This window comes from Taudactylus pleione, unplaced genomic scaffold, assembly GCF_031769625.1.
Source record: "Taudactylus pleione unplaced genomic scaffold, aTauple2 ptg000579l, whole genome shotgun sequence".
NCBI lineage: Eukaryota > Metazoa > Chordata > Amphibia > Anura > Myobatrachidae > Taudactylus > Taudactylus pleione.
Window position 1 is genome coordinate 516,795 of NW_028284981.1, and position 20,009 is coordinate 536,803.

The following is a 20,009-nucleotide window of genomic DNA, read 5'->3' on the forward strand; positions in this document are numbered from 1 at the left end:
AGAGTGGAATGCGTAGTGGGGGGCCGGGGTGGGTGAGGTGACCCGGCACCAACATAATAAACTAGTATATATAAAGTTTATTTCAGTATCTGAATAAAATTACTTCAAATATAGATCCTAGTACTGAGTTAGCTGCAATTATGATGGTTTTTGTAAATATCCAATGTTTTTTGTACTGCGCATGCGTCTAAGTCGCCGTGCCGGTCTTGCAATGGCGGTCGTAGTGTGGATTAGGACGCAGGGTGAATAACAGACAGCAACCTTTTTGGGGGCGATAATGGGGAGTGACGAATACAAAAAAAAAAAGTTTTGAGAGCACGTCACAGCCAGTGACTGCGCCCTCGTACTCAGTGCTACTGGCCCTGGCGTCTTAGATGCGAAAGACATTCTGAGCCGAGAGGCCCGATAGTGCGACCGATACTGCGCCTTTGTACGCAAGCTGTGGATCTGAGAAGCCAACGGTGGATGTCTCTAAATAAAAGGTGGTTGCTGCGACATTTGCGCATCTGCTCAAAACCGTAATGCGATTAGCGTCCACCTCTGAATCAGGTCAATAAAATCTAAGGAATCAATTTGAATAGACACAAGGGGTGCAGGTTGGTGCAGAAACGCCACCCACTGTGGAGTCCCCCTCGCAGCCCGAATATCTAGTTTGAGTAAAAATACTGTTTGCAACTGAACTGCTCAATGTGCTTACGTAGCATGTCTCAATAGCACCACTAGCGTCATGCTGAGGCAGATTCATTTACGTGCAAAATCAAAAAGGGCTGTTCTACACGTACATCCTGCAGACTGAGGAGCCTATGCATCAAAACATAATTACCGCATGTGACAATTATGGTTTGAACTCACTGCGAGTTCAAAGACTCGTTCGGAGCCATTCATCTCTAACAAAAGTATCGCTTCCGAACAACTGCTCTTTTTGCGGAGTCGGCTATTCGGAAAAGTGATACTTTTCCCCATGCAGCTGAGGCATCCATAAGTATTTCCTCAGTGCTGTATGTCTTATTCCTCCACTGTCTCTCACCTCCCCCTCCCCGCAGCCTTCGGTTTCCAAAACGGCCCCCCACCCTCCCCCTGCGTCCGATCAATCCCTCCCCCGCGGGTGTCCAATACGGCTCCCCCCCCCTCCTTTGGGGGGCCTCTCCGGCCCCCCTAGCTCCCACTCACCTGTCTCTTCCGTATTCTGAGCTCCAGAGCGAGAGAAATTCTATCTCGCTCCAAGGCTTGCGCACACATAGTGCGGCAGCTGCGCGTGCGCAGGGCCTTAACATCGACCCGGTTGAGAGCGCTCAGTGCTTACGACCGGGTCTGAATGAAACCCTCTATATTATGGATCCTATATTATGGATATAGGATCTCTAAGGATTGGTTGGTTGCTGATGCACGTGTTGTACTGCGGTATCTCCTGATGATGGTCCGTGTAGGACCGAAACGTTGAGACAAGACTGAAATCATGTTTTCTCATGGAATATGTGAGGATTATAATTTGATATTTTTTATGTGCTAAAACTGGTGTGTCCCTTGTTTATAATTATATATATATATATAATTATATATATATATATATATATATATATATATATATATATACATGAGCAAGCTGTATGTGTACAGACATGTGGCACAGTGGTGGTGGTACACGTGGCAGGGCAGCATGTGGACCCCTTTGAGGGTCTGGCGGCAGCATGGTGGCTACAGGATAGTATTGTGTGACTATGCTCCGGGGGATACGCCGGCCTGTGCAGCGCTGACACCGGGAGAGAAGAACCCGCCGGACAGTGGGTGATGATAAACGTCCCCACTGCCCAGATCAGCAGCACCTAGAGCTGGAGAAATATTATGACGCCCCCTCACACACATGTCCCCACCGCCGGCTAGTTCCGGGCCGTGCCGCAGCCTCGCGCATGAGTCGGGGTGACGTCATCGTGAGATCGCCCTATCCCTCCTGCTGCCGGCCCGTCTTCCGGCGGAAGCAGTCCGCGCTGTCGTCGCTCCGTCCGAGCTTCCGTTTCTGGGTCCCCGGGCGCAGTGAGTGAGGTCGGGGAAGCGGCGGCCTCCTCCCGCGGGTGCCATGGCGGAGCTGGTGCAGGGACAGGGCGCGGTCCCCGTGGGGATGAAGTCTGAGGGCTTCGCGGAAGCGCTGCACCACAGGGTCCGGCAGGTGAGGCCAGGCCCGTGCCCGGGAGGGGGGAGCAGGCCGCATCCCGGCCTAGGAGGGAGGACGGGGGGTTTGGAGGGGGATTGCTGGAGAGAGGCCGGGATGTTTGAGGGGGGGGGGGAGCTGGCCTGTGGCCTCAGTAAATCACCGTGCCATGGAGAGCCAGGCCTGAGGCCTCATCCTGGACCCCATCCCCCCCATCATGGCCAGTGCCTGACCCTCCGAGCTCACACTCTTTCCCCATCTGCCCCTCTCCTACCCCGCATGTGGTTTCTGCAGCTTCCTCTTATTCCGTCATTCAAGCCTGGCCACAAGCTGGGGGAACTACAAGGCTCAGCATCTCTCTCTCCCCCAGTTATAGGCCACAATGGCTTGCTGGGACTTACAGTTCTACAGCAGCTATTTGGCAACCCCGCCATGTTTTTAAGCACTAACCTCTGCACTTACCCTTTTCTTGGTAACTATCTGGGCACTTATAGTCCTTTTACAGCTATATATACGGCGTGCACACACATCCCGCAACGCTTCACGCAGAATGTTCTTGTCAGTAACCTCAGTCCCTGCCCCGATGGAGCTTACAGTGTATTATTCCCCATCACATGAGGGGAGACGCGGGTTACTGTTTTATTTTCGTCAGATACCAGTTTAGCTACCAGTATGTTTTTGCATTGTGGGAGGAAACGGACACGGGGAGGAGGTAAAAACGCTGCACAGATAAGGCCCTGGTGGGGATCTTGCGTCTTCTGACATTTTTCCTATTTTATTTTTTTATACTGATCATTCTAATCTAGCAGCTCTTTAAGCAATAAAGACGTGTAAATGTCAATGTCTATTCAGCTTTCTTCTGGCTGTATGTCCTGTAGTTCAGTCTGCTTACACACAATCCTGTCCTGTGTAGGGTTGGGGTACATCATGGCTGGACCGTTAAGCAATAAGTGTGTTGGGAATGTATCCTAGCAGTAGAGAAACTATGGGACTGCAGACTTGCTACTTGTTTTCGCTGCCAGTTTTTCTGTTTCAGTGATGCCAAAGTGGGGATTGAGCTCCTTACGATGTGCCGGATGGGCAAAGCCACAATTCCCGGCTGCACACATTAGCCCGTTGATGTAGGCCAGTGTTGGCTAACCTTGACACTCCAGCTGTTATGGAACTACATAACCCAGCATGCACTGCTACAGTTTTGCTATTAGGGCATGCTAAAACTGTGGCAGGGCATGCTGGGATATATAGTTCCACAACAGCTGGAGTGTCAAGGTTAGCCAACACTGATGTAGGCTGTACATCGCAAGTTTTGCCTCGCACCAAAAGAAACTTTCAATGCTAGTGGGGGAGATGTGCAATTCCGTAATGGCAAATCGCGTTCTTCGCTTAGAATTTAATACCGCCCCCCCTTCCCCCTCATTAAAGAGCAGATTCATATTAGATCGGTAACGCTACACGTATTGTAACATGGCTGACTATGCTTGCAGCCTATGTAGATGCGAGCAGAATCCCTACCGTAATGGGTTGCTAAACTTATTGTATCTGCCCTTTATATGGGAAAGTCGAGCGTTTAAACGTAGACCAACTAACATAAATGTGCAAATTAATATAAGCGTAGAGACTGACACAAAGTCCTATATAATACATTGTACAGCCTACAATCTATAATGGATCCTGTTAAAAAAAAAAAAAAAAAAGAATGGAAAAAGTGACTTGTTTGGGCTCTCCAAAACATCTTAGTGAGTCTCATATGTGGCTCCTCAGGCACAGATATTTTCTGATAGCCACTTTAATTTGAAAAAAAATCTTTATTATATCTACCATTGCTGTTGGCACCTCCCATAGGGGGCCATTCAATTCAGAGCGATGTTAAATACCCCCGGGAACCTTCTCGGGGCTAATAAATTGATCACACTTAAGTCTGACTACAGGATTTCTGCTTTCATGCGGTGTGAGCAGAAATCTGACTTGTGTTGGCCGCGATGCTTAGCGCGGTGCTAATAGCCTCGCAGCCGACACTTGAGTTGGAGAATGCCAGTAACCACGACAGAACACCCAAGTTAAGGCATGGTGACCAGCATTCTCCGACTTAAGTGGTTCTAATCTTGACTAATCATCGTGCTGAATTGAATCGCCCCCATTGCGTCACATGTCATCGTCTAAGCCCTTTTTACTGTAGGCAACGAAATGTAACAATGGGCACGATTCTGTTCTGCGCGAAGTGAATAGCACCGGGAATCGGCTCCCGGAGCTAATCAATACACCACGCAGCTAAGCCTGACTAAGGATTTCTTCTCGCACCCCTCCGGGGATGCGAGCAGAAATCTGACAAAAGTTCCAGCACGAGGCTGTTTTCTGCCCTTAGCGCCTGGAAAACAGCATCGCGCCGGGAAGTTAGGTCGGGGAATACCCGTTCTCGTGCCTAAACACCCTGTTTAAGGCGCGAGAACGAGCCTTCCCCGACTTAACATCACTATGGATTGAATAGCTCCCCACTGTTTTTGAATGGCAGAATTAAGGTGCGATATAGCAGCCGATCCGACGGATTGGAACGATATCGCTGCTGTATTGTTCCGTGTGGGGGTATGATATCGGCCAGTGCGCGCTCCCGTGGGATTGTAGATCGCTTCTCCAGATCTTTCTGCATGTTCAATTAATCTGGGGAAGCAATGTACGAACCCATGCAGCTCTGTGGGGGAGGGGGGTTCCGGCGTATCGGGCGGGCGGCCACCCGATCGGGTGGGGGGACCGCCCAATATGTCGGCCATCTGATTGGCCTTCGCATCGCAAGGTGCATATCGCACCGTGTATGGGGCTATTATGTTCCAAATTCTTATCATGTTATATGAATGGCTACACCGGGATGCAGCCATGCGGCCACTGGTCACAATCCCGACGGCAGAATAATCCTGGCGCCGGAATTAGAACGACGCAGGACCAAACCAGGTAAGTACGGTCCACGCGTCCTCATACCTGCGGGGTTTAGGGTACCCCGCAGGGATTTAGAGTTAGGCTAGGGGAAGGGGAGGGTTAGGTTTAGGCCCTCCAGGGGGGAGGTTAGGGTTAGGCACCCCTAAAGGAGGGCTAGGGAGGGGAGGTTTAGGTAGTTTACTCACCTCCGTCGGGATCTGCGCTGTTCGGCCTGCTGGCGTCAGGATTTCGACCGGTTCTGCTACACCAGCTAGATTTTTAGACCTGAGGTTTGTTTACCATCACATGACCTGAATCTAGCAGTTCCTGCTGTTAAATTCAGCATTTTGCTCCTATTTTCAGTGCCCGCCCAAAACAAAATGTCAACCAATGCGTTAACATTTGAGTTCAGAATAAAGAAAAAATAGTTTTTTATCTTGATTAACTTTCCTTCCCAAAAATACAAAACCCCCTACTAAAGGCATGAACTCTCATTGGTCATATCCTGGTAACATTATCGTAATCTCTCCACTACAGCAGTTTGTGACAGACAGCACTTCTAGAAATACACCAGCACTCCACGTGTAGTGCAAAATGTTACTGTGCCGTCCAAATAATAGCCAGAACCATGTGCCAATAAAATCAGTATAATGAGACTTATCAGTCTTCATGATATCATCTTGAGAAACGTGTTTTCACACCGAAATAACTGTCGGGACTATGGGCTTAATTCAGAGGCGGCCGTACGGTCTCAGACCGCACGGCCGCCACGATGTTTGGCCAGTGCGCATGCGCACGAGGGAGCCGGCTCCCTCGTGCGCATGCGTGAGACCCGCTACGACTGACAGCGCCGGTCGTAGCGGGTCTCTTTCCAAAGGGGGCGAGCTGTCGATGTTGATTGACAGCTCGCCCCGTTTGGAAGGCGGGCCGGGGGGGGTGGCAGCCAAAATGGAGGCGTTCCCATGGGAACGCCTACCGTTTGGGGGAGGCCCCACTGACATCACTATAGTGATGTCAGTGGAGAGCTTCCGGCTCTGACAGAGCCAGAAGCTCTCCGGGGCTTACGACAAGTGAGACCCTACCCTAGGGTCTCGTCGTAAGCCCCGATGGTCGCAATGGTCTCTGACCATCGTGACCATCACCCGAGCGGTCGTTAGAGCTGTGGGTGTAAACCCACAGCCTAACGACCGAAACAGAGGCGGGCGGTCATGATGCAAGCGGCCGCCCAGTTTCTGAGTGACCGCTTGCATCCTCCGACCGCCTCTGAATGAGGCCCTATGTCTCTGTTATGGCTTTTAATCAGCTGGCTTCTTTACAGATCTCATGAATACTGAAAATTATCATTATACTGATTTTATTGGCACATGGTTATGGCTATTTTTTTGGTGGCACAGTAATAATGGATTTTCGCATTACACATGAGTGCTGGTGTATTCCTGGTAGTGCAGTCCGTCACGGGCTGGCTGCAGTAGTAAAGAGATTCCTATATTGCTTATGCTTTAACCTTGCACCCAGCAATTTGTCTTGAAGGTGTGTGCGATTCTTATGTACATTTTTTGTATCATTATTTATATGTAGCCACTCAGGGTGCGTTCTATATGTTTTATCTAATCCCCCTCCCCAAACCATCAGTTGTACGCCATGTTGTCCCCCTCAAAACAGATTACCCTACTTTTCAAGTGGTGGTCGTGATGAACGACCTTATTGCTAGGGCCCTAGCTGTTTCTATTGCCCCTTGTCTCACTATGCATTTACCTATCCATTATCAGCTGGCGTGACTTTCCAAGTTTTAATGTCAAGCTCCATTAAGATTTTGATGGGGCAGAATTCTCATTGAGGGGAAATCAATTTGAAGCAGTGTGCCGAAATGGCACATCGCGCCCGCCTGCATCGCAAGTTTTCTCTCGTACCACCTAGAGGTCTATGTGGCCAATCTGCGCAGCCGGGCACAGTGGCAATGCCCGGCGGCACCTCATGCTGAATTGAATTCGCACCATTGGTAGTTTTATAAATGTTATCAAATTAGCTATAGTAAAACTAACCTCATACTTTATATCGTCCCAATTTATACTGGTTGAGGTTAAGTTTTAGGTAGTCGCCAACTAAAAGACAGATCCTATTACTACTTTCCCCTTACCGTTCCGTGTGTCCGCTCTCTAGATCATCACCCCTAATTCGCCCGAACATTGCCCTGCTTCATGCATTGTACTTTGCAGCCCAAAAGGGGTGCCTATTATAATGCACAAACTAAGTCTACCATATGTACAGGTTTGTGCGCACCGGGCATGGTGCCGCAATGAACGTTTTATTGCATTGCTCCTAATTGAATTGATCCCCCATAATCTCATCCAAGGCACAAAATTGGCGTCACAAGCAGGTATTGCTGACACTTCTGATCAGTTTAGTTCATAGTTGCAAAAGTTCTCAACTTCTTTAAGTAGAATTAGCCATTTAGGTTTGCCTGTGCCATCCCTGACTTACATTAACTACAGTGTGTATTTATCCAGTCTTACAACTGTGACCAAGATAAAACAAACTTTAAAATGGCTCCTGTAAGGGTAGCCTGGAGTAAAGCATAACTTAGGTCTTGGACCCATGGGTGTAGTTGGCATTTGTGAGTTTACCTACGCTTAACACGTGTCATTAAAAGAATAGGGATCACTGATCTGTTAACACACACAGGTTACTTGCAATGATGATTATTAGCGCAGGGAGCCATAATACCTAACCTACGAGGAAAGTGTTCTGCTTAGGTTGCCTGGAGGACTAAACATACCCCTTCCACTATGGTGCTTCTGCATATTGTAGACACTTTTATTGGTGGTGCCTTAGAGGCCCATTTATGCAAAGGCGAAAATCCCTACTGCCGCCGAAAATTAGTTAGCCGGATCACTCATGCAGAGACTGGCCCGGTGAGGCGGTGCGTGAACACTTACCAGTCCTGGTCCTATTTTGCTGGGGCAGCCGACAATCATTCGTCTACTGTTTTTGATAAATTGCGGCAATAGGGGATTATATATTGCTGCACTTAATGAGCTAAAAAAAAAAAACCTCATTACTGCAAGTAGGGGACAGTTGATGATGAATAGGCCTCTTACTGCTGCCAGATTGTTTTGGGACAGAGGGCCTGATTCAGAGCCGGACGCTATTTGCACTCGCTCGTTCAGAAAAAGGGGCCGGATATTTAAATAGAGCGCTCGCTCTTTGCGGTCTGTTGACGCCTCTATGTCTGAACGAACGAAACATAGTTAGAAAAAAGCTAGATCCTTGAAGCCCACAGGCCCCTTTGTGTGTTTGTTTTATCTTCTCCATTATAATACACGTGGAGGTGTTTTCTGTATACTGGAACAGATCCTGCGTCATTAATGCGATTACAAAATGATGTACTTTATGCATAGGTTACAATAAATTGATTTTTTTTCAAGAATTAGAAATAAATGTGGGCAGTAACACAGGGTTCCTAGCACTGAAAACTCCACCAAGTTCCTGTGGTTTAATAATTTTTTCTTTTTTCAGCCCATGCAGAGGTTTATAAATGTTAAAGTTGCACAGTATGCATAGTTATACATTTACATTGCTCGTCTCACTGGGACCTAAAGCCGGGCCAGTAATGCCGCAGTGCACAGCCTATGTCTGGCAGTGTAGCCTTGCTGCTGTGGTTGTCTGTTCCCTGAGAGAGAACCTAGTATCTGGCTTGAAGGTCACACAATAAGATTAACGTGGAGAGCGGACTAGTGTTACTTAGATCCCCTGGTGTGTCACACAGGCTTACATCTACCTGTACTTCTAATCATTGCAACGTTAGCACCGTCCGGGTTTTTTGTGTTGCGCTGTGATTCTCATTGGAATGACCACTGCTACTTGTCAATCAAAACAATATCCCTTCTGCCATCAGAGTACTCCCTGGCCCCAGTAATGATAGTAGCAGCTGTTACTCTAGTCGCAGCCAGGGTGCTGCTTCCTGAAATACAGTACAGTCTATAGATTGGTTGCAATGGAGCAAATCGGCCTGTTGGATCTCCTGTGCAAGCGTGTTGGTTCTGACAGGCTCAATAAAAAGGCCCTTCCTTTAGAAACTTGACTTAAACCAAAGGCTCCTATCGTTACCTTTTCATTTTCAGATTACCGCATATTGGCAGGCGTTGGGCCAATGCAATTTGTACTTTACTCCCTTACAGATAGCTGCTAAGATTGATGGGATCCCACACTTGAATAATTCCGGATCTCTCGTTGACCCTACAGTGTATGGATATGGAGTCCAGAAAAGACCGCTTGATGATGGAGGTAAATCTGTCCGATGTACTTTTATTCTTTTATATATGATATGTTGTTTAGTATGCCTTTTCTACCGTTGTTGTTTTTACTTGGCTTTGTGTTATCCTTTGCAACGTCCGATCTTAGTGCGTGCAAGACTGCTATGTATGTACGTCTGGCGCTAATGTACTCAAAACAACCAAATATTTTATATAACTAGGCCCCATAATGCTGCCTTTCAGCCACTTGTAACATGTTGCTTTGTTGGAAACTAGTGTTTCACTATCCTAATGTATTTGAGCCTGCAGGGTGTGAGTGACAAGCTTGTAGACTTGCTAAGCATCGGTGCACTGCGTGAATTGGTAGACCAGAGACCCGGACACTTCTAGGGCGGAATTCAATTGATTATTCCCCCCTTCGCACCCGACGGAGCTATTCTATTGTTGCTCCTGTCGGGTGCGATCAGCTGCTAGTGCTCAATTTCAGCTCGCAGCCCCAGAGGGGTGCGGGCTGAAATCGGCGAAAAGTGTCCTGTTTGGGCGCCCAAACGGCACTTTTCGCGATCGCGCCCAGCACTTTGGTCGGGGTTAGCCGTTTTACGCGGCTAAACCTGACCACTTTGGGTGTGATCAGCGTGAAACGCTGGCACAATTGAATAGCGGCCCGCGATCTCCTGTCACTTTAGACGGGATATGCGGGCCGCGAAATCAATTGAATTCCGCCCCTAGAAGTGTAAAACCTTCCCTTTTTTGGTATCAAATTCCATTAAGACTTTTACCTAAAGATGTGGCTTCATTTGTCTGTAATAAAAAAAAGGGAGGGCTGTTGCACTATAATGTGAATGTATTTTGTTTTCATACCTAAAGATTTTCATTCTGGGATTTAAACGGTTTCTCCCATGTCCCGTTTTGTATGCTATCAATACTGAGAACTGTATTAATATATAAAACAATTCAGTGAAAGCAGTTTTGTACGGCTGATTCAATTCAGTGTAGGCTATAATAATGTTTTATTTGTACAAAGGGATGTAGAAATAAGTTTATACCACAGTGTAATGTTTTGGGGGATTCCGTAATTTTATTTTTTTTTACACGTGTGCCTAAGGAAATATCCAAGACACGGGGGTATATTTACTGAAGTGGAGATGTCGCCCATAGCAACCAAATCAGATTCTACTTGACATTTAACTAGCACCTTCTAGAAGATAATAGCTAGAATCTGGTTGCTATGGGCAACATCTCAAATTCTAAAAACTCACTTTAGTAAATATACCCCATGGTCTGTTACGGGGGCATGAGGGGAGTGTTCTGAAAATCTGTTTTAATCTTTTGCTGCTATTGGAGTATATGTCTCTTCAGTCGCTGTCCCATTCTCTTGGACTTATCAATGTGAATCCCACAGCGTATGGTACTCCTTCAGCCAGCAGGCGGCCATCCTACCTGTATATAGAAATCAGGTGTCACCTTGCACATCTGGTAATTGGACACACGGGCATAGGGAGACCAGAGACTACAGAAAGGGACGTGAACCCTGGTATTTCCTGTATGAGAGAGTTGACGTGGGTGAATCCCCCCCCCAGGTCACATGATCCAGGTCACATCTGCCCCAGTTTTTAGACACACGTTACTAAGGAAAGTCTATGAAGCTGTAAATATGTTTAATTAATAAAGTTACAAATTATGAGGGACAAACACGCACGTTTTACATATAAATTGTGTTGCGGGCCAAACCGCCAGTAACGTGCACAGATTTAAACTCTGGTGTTTCATTTTTGGAACGTAACTCCTAAAAGCAACAGGTATGAAATCTAAGTATGGAACAAACGTTCATCTGTTGTCTTCTGTACATCTTAGTATAATCGTGTTGGGATGCAGGTAATGAGACCTGTATCAAGTTAAACTTCAGTCAGATCTTTGCTTTTGCAAACGATCCTCCTCTGGGCACTTAAAACTGACGGTTGAATCATCTGCAATACCCATCTGCGCCTGTAACTGATTCCGCAGCATTCAGGGTAAGCCAATGACAAGCCGCAGCGATCAGCGCTTCGGCAGAGGAGTCTTCGTGGGCCTGTCACTGTGGCTGACACTTTTGTGAGGAATAAAGGACAGATTTCTATGTAACCTGCTGCTGGCCCTGGAGCTGTGGATATGTGCTGGCTCAAAGGTCAGGTCTAGTCTCACTGCAGCTGTAACGTCACATCACTTTTTCATAACGGTGCAACGGGCAGTTTTTTCTTTAAGGACACAAGCCTTTAGTTTTCACATGTGATGCTGCCCATCCACTAGAAGACAGGCAAAAGACTGCACGATCACGACATTGTAATCGTGCAGTCGTTTGTCAGTCTGTGATGAGCCTGCACTGAACGAGCAGTCGTTCAGTGCAGGCTCATCAATCATCTGCAAACATGCTCAACCTGACGTTATCATCAGGTTGTCCAGCATGTTTGCCCGATGATCGATGTCTAAACGACCAGCGGGGGCGCGCATCGCTGGTCGTTTTAGACATTTTTGCAAACGATATATGAACGGTTTAATGTTATTGTTCAATCGCTCAGTTTAATCTTCTGGTGCAGGGGTCTTCAAACTTGGCCCTCCAGATGCTGTGGAACTACACATTCCAGCATGCACTGCACATAGTTTTAGCATGCTGTTATATCAAAAAGGTGGCAGTGCATGCTGGGATGTGTAGTTCCACAGCAGCTGGAGGGCCAAGTTTGAAGACCCCTGTTCTAGTGGATGGGCACCTTAACAGTCTACCTCTACAAAGCATTTTAAAAAAACTACTTTGCGCTTTTTTTTTTTTTTCAGTATCTGCATGGTTCAAGGTTTTATAAGGAATGTTCCCCGCATTCATACTCTGACTGTGCAACTCGTTTTTGAGTGTGATTTATGTGCCGTGTTCTGCCAGTATGCAAGTCTCCTTCATATGCTGTGTGGCCATATTTGAGTTACAACTTGTTAAGAAGAACCTATCAATGGCAGCCATTTTGTAGCTGAACCATTTTATATGAGGTAGTGAAAGGATAGGCTGCATTCCTGTGCAGATTGGTTCCGCCCACAAAATGGCCACTAATCTGTCTCATTGGTGTGACTGGTCCTTCGCTAGTCGAGGGGGTGCGTTCTGATAAATGATTGTTCCACAAACAAAATGTCTGCCTCCACTGTGTGGAAGTGGCGGGTGGGCTTTAAAGGTGAGCAGGTGTTTTGTTCTAAAACATTTTTATCCAGTTTGATTATAAGAAGTCTTAAGCTGGGTAGACATTAGACAATGAACCCAGCAGGGTCTCGTGAGTGACTGGACCCGACGGATGGTATACACACTTGCCGATGATGGCAGGGGGGGGGGGGGAGCGGGGGCCATGCTACATTCGGCAGCATGGCATCGCTAGCAACATCCTCGGATCTTTCTGCATGTACAAAAGATCTGAGGATGCGACGGACGACCCTCGGGAGTGCACATCGGCATCGCGCGTACACACTGGACGATATGAACGAGTTGTCGTTACAATATGTCAGAATCGGCCAAATCATTCAAGATAACATCTAGTTTGTAGAGGGGCCTTTAGAGCTGAATTAGAGAGACAAAAAATGTCCATTAAAAATATTACAACTGGGCGAATTCCAGTAACCAGGTCGGCCCCAGCAGGCATTCTACAGATTCACTGGGTGGCTGACTTGGGAGCTCCTTCTGTGTATGTCAGTGAGTAGATATTTGCCCTGGTGACTTGCAGAATCCAAGTGTGACTGACTTCTGCATAATTCTACATTCCATTGCTGTTAGCCTACGTTATCATGCCGTAAATCTTAACTTCTCCTGCCATTGAGGCCTCCTGCATATGTAGCAGTGATTCTCCGTTGAGAATCGGTTATTTCTTTTTTTGGGTACTTCGATTTTTTTTTGATTTTTTTTTTTTTTTTTTTGCGCACTCATCTGCAAATGTCACCAGGGGTGCTTCTCAGTAGATGCCAAAAGTAGCAGCCGACACATGAACACGGAAACCAGAGACTAGGAGGAGGGCACGCACCGGGTAGTGAAATGTGTACAGTAAGCTTATTTATTTAAGTATTGTTCAAATGTCAGCCGTCAAATTCAGCCTTTCCATTCTATGCAAATCTACGTCCGGACGGCCAAACGTACATCGTCGCAAGAACAATAAATCACCAGTGATTTATTTATAATGCTTAAATAAATAAGCTTATGTACCTTTTTAAGTACGTGGTGAGTGCCCTCCTTCCAGTTTCTGGAAATCAATAAAATATATATATCTACTTGTATGGGTGAGACCTTTATGCTAATTAGGCTTCATGCTGCGTAACCCAAAGCGAGACATCTGACATATACTGTGATTGCAAATATCCGGAAGGTATGAAAGGCAGAACATGGAATTTATTTGCTGTAGGTCTGTGCCGTCTGACTTCATTTCCCCAAATGACCTGTTCTGTTTGTGACGCTCCCCAAACATAGTTTGTTTCAGTTTCCGCCCACTCTGACAATTTTTTACTTTGATATATAAAAAAATAAAGACAAAAAGAACTCCTTGTATGAGGCACACTCCTGATACTACAGAAAAAAAGAAAACAAAAGAATATCAAATATGTAGAAAAGGAATTATATTAAAATATAACCTTTTATTGATCCAATTTTAAAACCTAATATAGACCAATAGGCAATCAGCAACCAAACAATACTGAGACAGTATTAAACCTGCAGATTTAACTGCACATTAAATCTTTTTGTACATGTACCAAAAACCAGCCCATATTATAATATTCCCTGAGCCAATATTCTAGCTACAGCGGCCGGTTAATAAGGCATGAATAGTAAGCATACATAGAATTGAGTTGATAACCTTCAATAGTTCATAGGGGTATGCATCCTCTTATACCTTGGCGAAAATGACAAAACAAATATGACAATACAGTGTAAACACAACACATAATTAAAAAGCTGTACACCAAACCCATATATCACCTTATATCAATTCAATGGTATTAGATAATAAGAGGCGTCCCTCTATTTGGAAGGTATGGAGAATATGCAATAATCTATATAGATGTGAAAGGTAAAGTGTGTGTACTTGCATGGGTCAGATTCTGCTGTTCCACGTCATATAAATATAGAGGACGTGGAATGAGTTTCACTGGCACACATGGAAACAGTGCAGCCTGCTTCTACTGTTAGTGTCAATCCTACTGTGAGAAACCTGTTGCTCCAAGCAGAGCAGGAACTCGCAGCATAGACATCTAATGAGAGAGCAGGGAAAGAGGATTAAAGAACAGTACCTGGCAAGAATATTCTCCAAATGGGTATACGGTGAAGTGGTCCTCAGTGCGCACTGGGATCCCCCAGCTGACAGGCCGTCGCGCGTTTCACCAGAAGCGGGCTTTCTCAAGGGGACAGCCCGCTTCTGGCGAAACGCGCGTCGTTTATATGACGTGGAACAGCAGAATCTGACCCATAAGTACACACACTTTACCTTTCACATCTATATAGATATTATTGCATATTCTCCATACCTTCCAAATAGAGGGACGCCTCTTATTATCTAATACCATTGAATTGATATAAGGTGATATATGGGTTTGGTGTACAGCTTTTAATTATGTGTTGTGTTTACACTGTATTGTCATATTTGTTTTGTCATTTTCGCCAAGGTATAAGAGGATGCATACCCCTATGAACTATTGAAGGTTATCAACTCAATTCTATGTATGCTTACTATTCATGCCTTAATAACCGGCCGCTGTAGCTAGAATATTGGCTCAGGGAATATTATAATATGGGCTGGTTTTTGGTACATGTACAAAAAGATTTAATGTGCAGCTAAATCTGCAGGTTTAATACTGTCTCAGTATTGTTTGGTTGTTGATTGCCTATTGGTCTATATTAGGTCTTAAAATTGGATCAATAAAGGTTATATTTTAATATAATTCCTTTTCTACATATTTGATATTCTTTTGTTTTCTTTTTTCTGTAGTATCAGGAGTGTGCCTCATACAAGGAGTTCTTTTTGTCTTTATTTTTTTATATATCATTATATATACTCCAGGGAGCACCCCCTGATTTTCTTCATCCCTATTCTGGAGACACTACATGGTATTTATTACTCCTGTGCAACTGTGTTTCCCCATTTCCCGTTTCCCTTGTTTGTATGGTCATTTTTTACTTTGCTTTACAGAATGCTATTCCTGATTGTTAGGTACATTTTTAGCATTCATCCAGGTAAAGCAATGGCCAAGATATGTCCTGCTTTACATATTGCAGTAATCTACACCTTGTAATCAGAGGCCAAAGTTGTTTGGTGGGTGATAACTTGATCACTGCTCCATGGCGTATAGTTATATATGTGACTGCTTTCTAGAAGTGTGGCTGGTGTATGGGAGGGGTCTGCTTTTCAAATCGAAAAGCAATTTGTGCTATTTAACACACAAAACAAAAACAATTTCTCAGGCGCTATTAATTTGTATAAAAAAAAATTATTTTTATTTTATTTTTTTACTTTCTGATCTGGGAATATTTATACATATATTTCTGCTGCTACCCTTTTCATTAATTCTGGATTAACTTGAACAAGAATACAAGAAAAGATATAGTGGAATATTCCACCTTAAGGAGCGCATTTAATATCAACCATCATACCCTGTATCAAGGATATCACATTTATTAAAACCACAAGCCTAAATAAAATCACTGTACACTCACACATCTATTACCACTACTTGTCACCGACCCTTCACATATTAACTGTTATAGTCCTTAGTAGAAATTATACGGGCAGAGCTTCCAGGTATTATGTGAATTGGGACTTCAAAATATATTTGTATGTTCCTTTATATTTTAAATGAAAGTTTCTCTCTTTTCGCTGAATGCTGTATACAGGGGAGAGCGCTGCTCCTGCCTGCGCTATGCTCGACCCTTAAGGTGCATACTCACGGTCAGATTTTTCTTCAGATCTGAACAATAACGATTTTAAAAATCGTTCGTACCTGAAAGAAATATCTGTAACGTGGGTAAGAATGAACGATGCGCGTTCCCGTGTGTCAGATAACGATCTGATGTGTTTGCAGTCAAATTTGGTCGATTTCATTCATTCATTTTAATACAGGCTGAAATCGTTCAATCGTTTGCAAATCGTTCATCTGACCGTGTGTATGCACCTTAACATCCAATTATTGCTGGCGCCGTTCAGTAACCTGTCCGTGCTGTTAATAAGAGGGAGAGCACCTGCTCAGAGGTTCTTTTCTCTGATGAGTCATATTTACTGTCGACGGAGAAACGCATAAGGACTCACTAATCCCGCGGCTTGGACTTCACTTCTGGTCACCATCTGTACACACTTACGACTGGGGTGCTTTCCAAGACAGGGGAAAAAACGTGGATATTGGCTGAGTGACACCATTGCCGCACTTCATGAAGACGCATGGCATCGGGGTAAGAGCGCAAACATCCCCCCCACCCCCCCGTACAAGCCCTAATTTCAACTGCGGTTACTCGGCAAAAGAAACATATAAGAGGTCGAGCATTATAGTGCCGGGCCGTTTTGTGATATCGAGCATATAGCGCAGGCAGGAGCAGCGTCTCCCCTGTATAAAGCATGCAGCGAAAAAAAGAGACTTCCATTTAAAATCTAAAGGGACATATATATTGAAGTTCCAATTCACATAATACCTGGAAGCTCTGTCCAAATAATCACAATTAATAGGTGACAAGTAGTGGTAATATTATGTGTGTGATTGTACAGTGATTTTATTTATGCTTGTAGTGTTAATAAATGTAATATCCTTGATACATGGTATGATGGTTGATATTAAATGCGCTCCCTAAGGTGGAATATTCCACTATATCTTTTCTTATCATTTGTGTTATTTGCCTCGCTGGTGATCCTAGTGAATTGATAGCCAACAACATGGCTGTAACTTGGAACAGCTGGAGGGGCTCATTCTACAAACTTTTATTGCGCTAAGGGACAAAAACACAGCAATTTTATTGTGGAATATTTTTGTGTTTGGGCAAAGAGACATCCTTGTGTCTTCCTCGGATCAGACGTCTCTTAGTATGTACTTCTTTACTCAAACATCACTATAGTTCAATTTTAATGGTATCTAATAAAGAGGACTTGCCGGGACAGGTCTTATATGCTATAAACTATACAGCCCACACTAATGTATCCTCACAGCTGTCCCAGGCTTCCTCTGTTTCAGCTGTACCATTGTCCCATTAGAATGTAAGCTCTTCATGATCAGAGCCATCTCTACTGTTCTCTTGTCTGCAGTTATTTTGTCTACCTGTGTGTGTCCTGTATGTCCCTGACGCTGCGGGGCGCCGTCCCTGCCGTCTGCCGCTGCGGGGCGCCGTCCCTGCCGTCTGCCGCTGCGGGGCGCCGTCCCTGCCGTCTGCCGCTGCGGGGCGCCGTCCCTGCCGTCTGCCGCTGCGGGGCGCCGTCCCTGCCGTCTGCCGCTGCGGGGCGCCGTCCCTGCCGTCCCTGCCGCTGCGGGGCGCCGTCCCTGCCGCTGCGGGGCGCCGTCCCTGCCGCTGCGGGGCGCCGTCCCTGCCGCTGCGGGGCGCCGTCCCTGCCGCTGCGGGGCGCCGTCCCTGCCGCTGCGGGGCGCCGTCCCTGCCGCTGCGGGGCGCCGTCCCTGCCGCTGCGGGGCGCCGTCGCGGGGCGCCGCCCTGCCGTCTGCCGCTGCGGGGCGCCGTGGCACCTTTATAAATGAACGGTCTTGAACTACAAGACAAAGCATGGCCTGCCAGCCACAGGCTGTAGTGAAGTAGCTGTAGAGCCTCCAAAGAGCTAGGCTGGTGTGCAGCTACAATTTCCCTGCCTTGGATGAGGTTGAAGCATTTCCGTCACACTGGGAGCCTGTGCTGCTGTTTACTCACCTTTTGGCCCCTGGCTGCTGCTTGCAGTGGTGTATAAATAACATCTGCTCTGTCATTTGATCCCATTATATCTTTATGCAGATTTTTGAGTTTGTGGGTTTACACAGCCGCGTGGCACCGGGGAAGTCTCATGCAGCTCCGAGGCCCAAGCCCGTGGCGGGTGAACGCGTCTACGGAACAGCTGGTACTTGTAATATAAATAAGACGTTTATCAGAAGCAAACTGATTGCTCTGCAAATGTCACTATCTTCCAAATGAGGCCTTGGCGAGGCAGAGAGGACCTTCACCTTAACTCTGCAGAATGTTAGCTGCTTCCTTTGTGGTCTCAGAATGGCTGGAAAATATCTGAGAAGTCACCGTTCTGTGTCTGTCTCCGGTGCTACCTGCTCATTGTCTCCTCGTCCTGGGTTGTTTTGCATTCAGGTGCAATCAGTAGGTTGTTCTCCAGCTATTAGAGATGAACGAAGACAAACTCATTAGCGCTTGCAGATTACTGTCACGTCTCTGAAAAAGCCTGTGCCGCTCGCTGACTGTGGTTATGTGTATACACTGCAATGTTAACTTTGTGTGTTACAGCCCTGTAACAAAAGTCAACCGAAGCAAATGAATGTATATGGCCTGCTCAGCATCTTGTACTTTTTAAGCAGGATTCTTATGCAGCCACTATATATCTGCAAAGCTGCGGTTGTAGAATACAGCTGGCCACACACGGGGTCATCTCGCAGCTGGACCTACAGCTGAGTGGCAGGATTGTCGCTCAGCCAGACCGTATATAAGACCGGACTAGAGACAGCTATTCTGGTTCAGCGGCCGCGTCGCTTCTGACATCACTGCGACCTAGTACTGTGGTATGAAATGACGGCAAGCAGGGGGCAATAGGCTAATTTTCCAACATACCCAACAATGATCCTGTGAATGGATAGGGTTACGGTAGGGCTCATTTTAGTGCCTTAAAATGCTGCTCAGTCCTTATCTGCAATATTACGGTGTTTTGCTTGAATAAGTATTACTCGTTTATTATAAAGGGGGTGATTTCAATTGTTTGCACCCACGTCTGTTACTAATGGGTGCCCCGACGTAGCAATTCAATTGTTGTTCTGATCGGGTACAAATAGCACAGGCGCACAGAATTCTGCTCGCACCCTCCTGAGGTGGCGAGCAGAAATCGACAAAAAGTCCTGGTTTCGGGTGCCCAAACTGCTTTTTGGGCACGATAAGTAGGACTCTAGATGGGTTTATCCATTTTATGTGGCTAAACCCTATCTGCTTGGGCGCATTATCCATGAAAATGCATGAGTATCCAAAGACCGTTCACTATCACTCCCAGATCTCCTATCACTATAGACGGAAGATCAGGCACGATAAAACCATTTTACTACCCCCAATGACTTGTATAGTTCCAAATGACAGATAAACTTTACTCATTACTTGTATACCAAAGCAATCATCCTAGCTAGCTCGGAGTTGTAGTTCATCCTTCATTTGCACACAGTAAAGGTAGCAGTTGTGTGTTCTGAACCATTAGAGAGCGCAGCATATCGATGTTTCCTTATTAACGTCCTGCTTTATCGATGTTGATGGTTTTTCTTGTATTGAAAGGCTGCAGTCTCATGAATACTGGTTCCCTGTACAGAATTGCTGCCTCTAGGCAACAGCATCATTCAAACCACTGGAGAGCGTTTTATACTTTGGACAGCGGCAACTTTCTACCAATCAGAGATTTTAGCTCTACTGGTTTCATTTGTGATTTCCACCATAAACACCCTAACCTGACTTTCTTATTACCTGTAGTGCTTATCGCATGCCTCACTAATTTATCTTT

The 20,009-nt window shown here is 45.9% G+C and overlaps 1 protein-coding gene across 2 annotated transcripts in view; it reads left to right on the forward strand.

Annotated features, from left to right (window-relative positions):
* Positions 1 to 1,949: 1,949 nt before the first annotated feature.
* FUBP3 (far upstream element binding protein 3) overlaps positions 1,950 to 20,009 on the forward strand; it is a 58,506-nt gene continuing 40,446 nt past the window's right edge. Inside the window, exons 1-2 of one of the 2 annotated variants that reach the window (XM_088453311.1) lie at positions 1,950 to 2,164; positions 9,232 to 9,337. In XM_088453311.1, coding sequence (XP_088309437.1) covers positions 2,075 to 2,164; positions 9,232 to 9,337 — 196 coding nt within the window. In that variant the 5' untranslated portion in view covers positions 1,950 to 2,074. The remainder of the gene's footprint in view (positions 2,165 to 9,231; positions 9,338 to 20,009) is intronic. The other variant, XM_088453309.1, reaches the window with a different exon arrangement.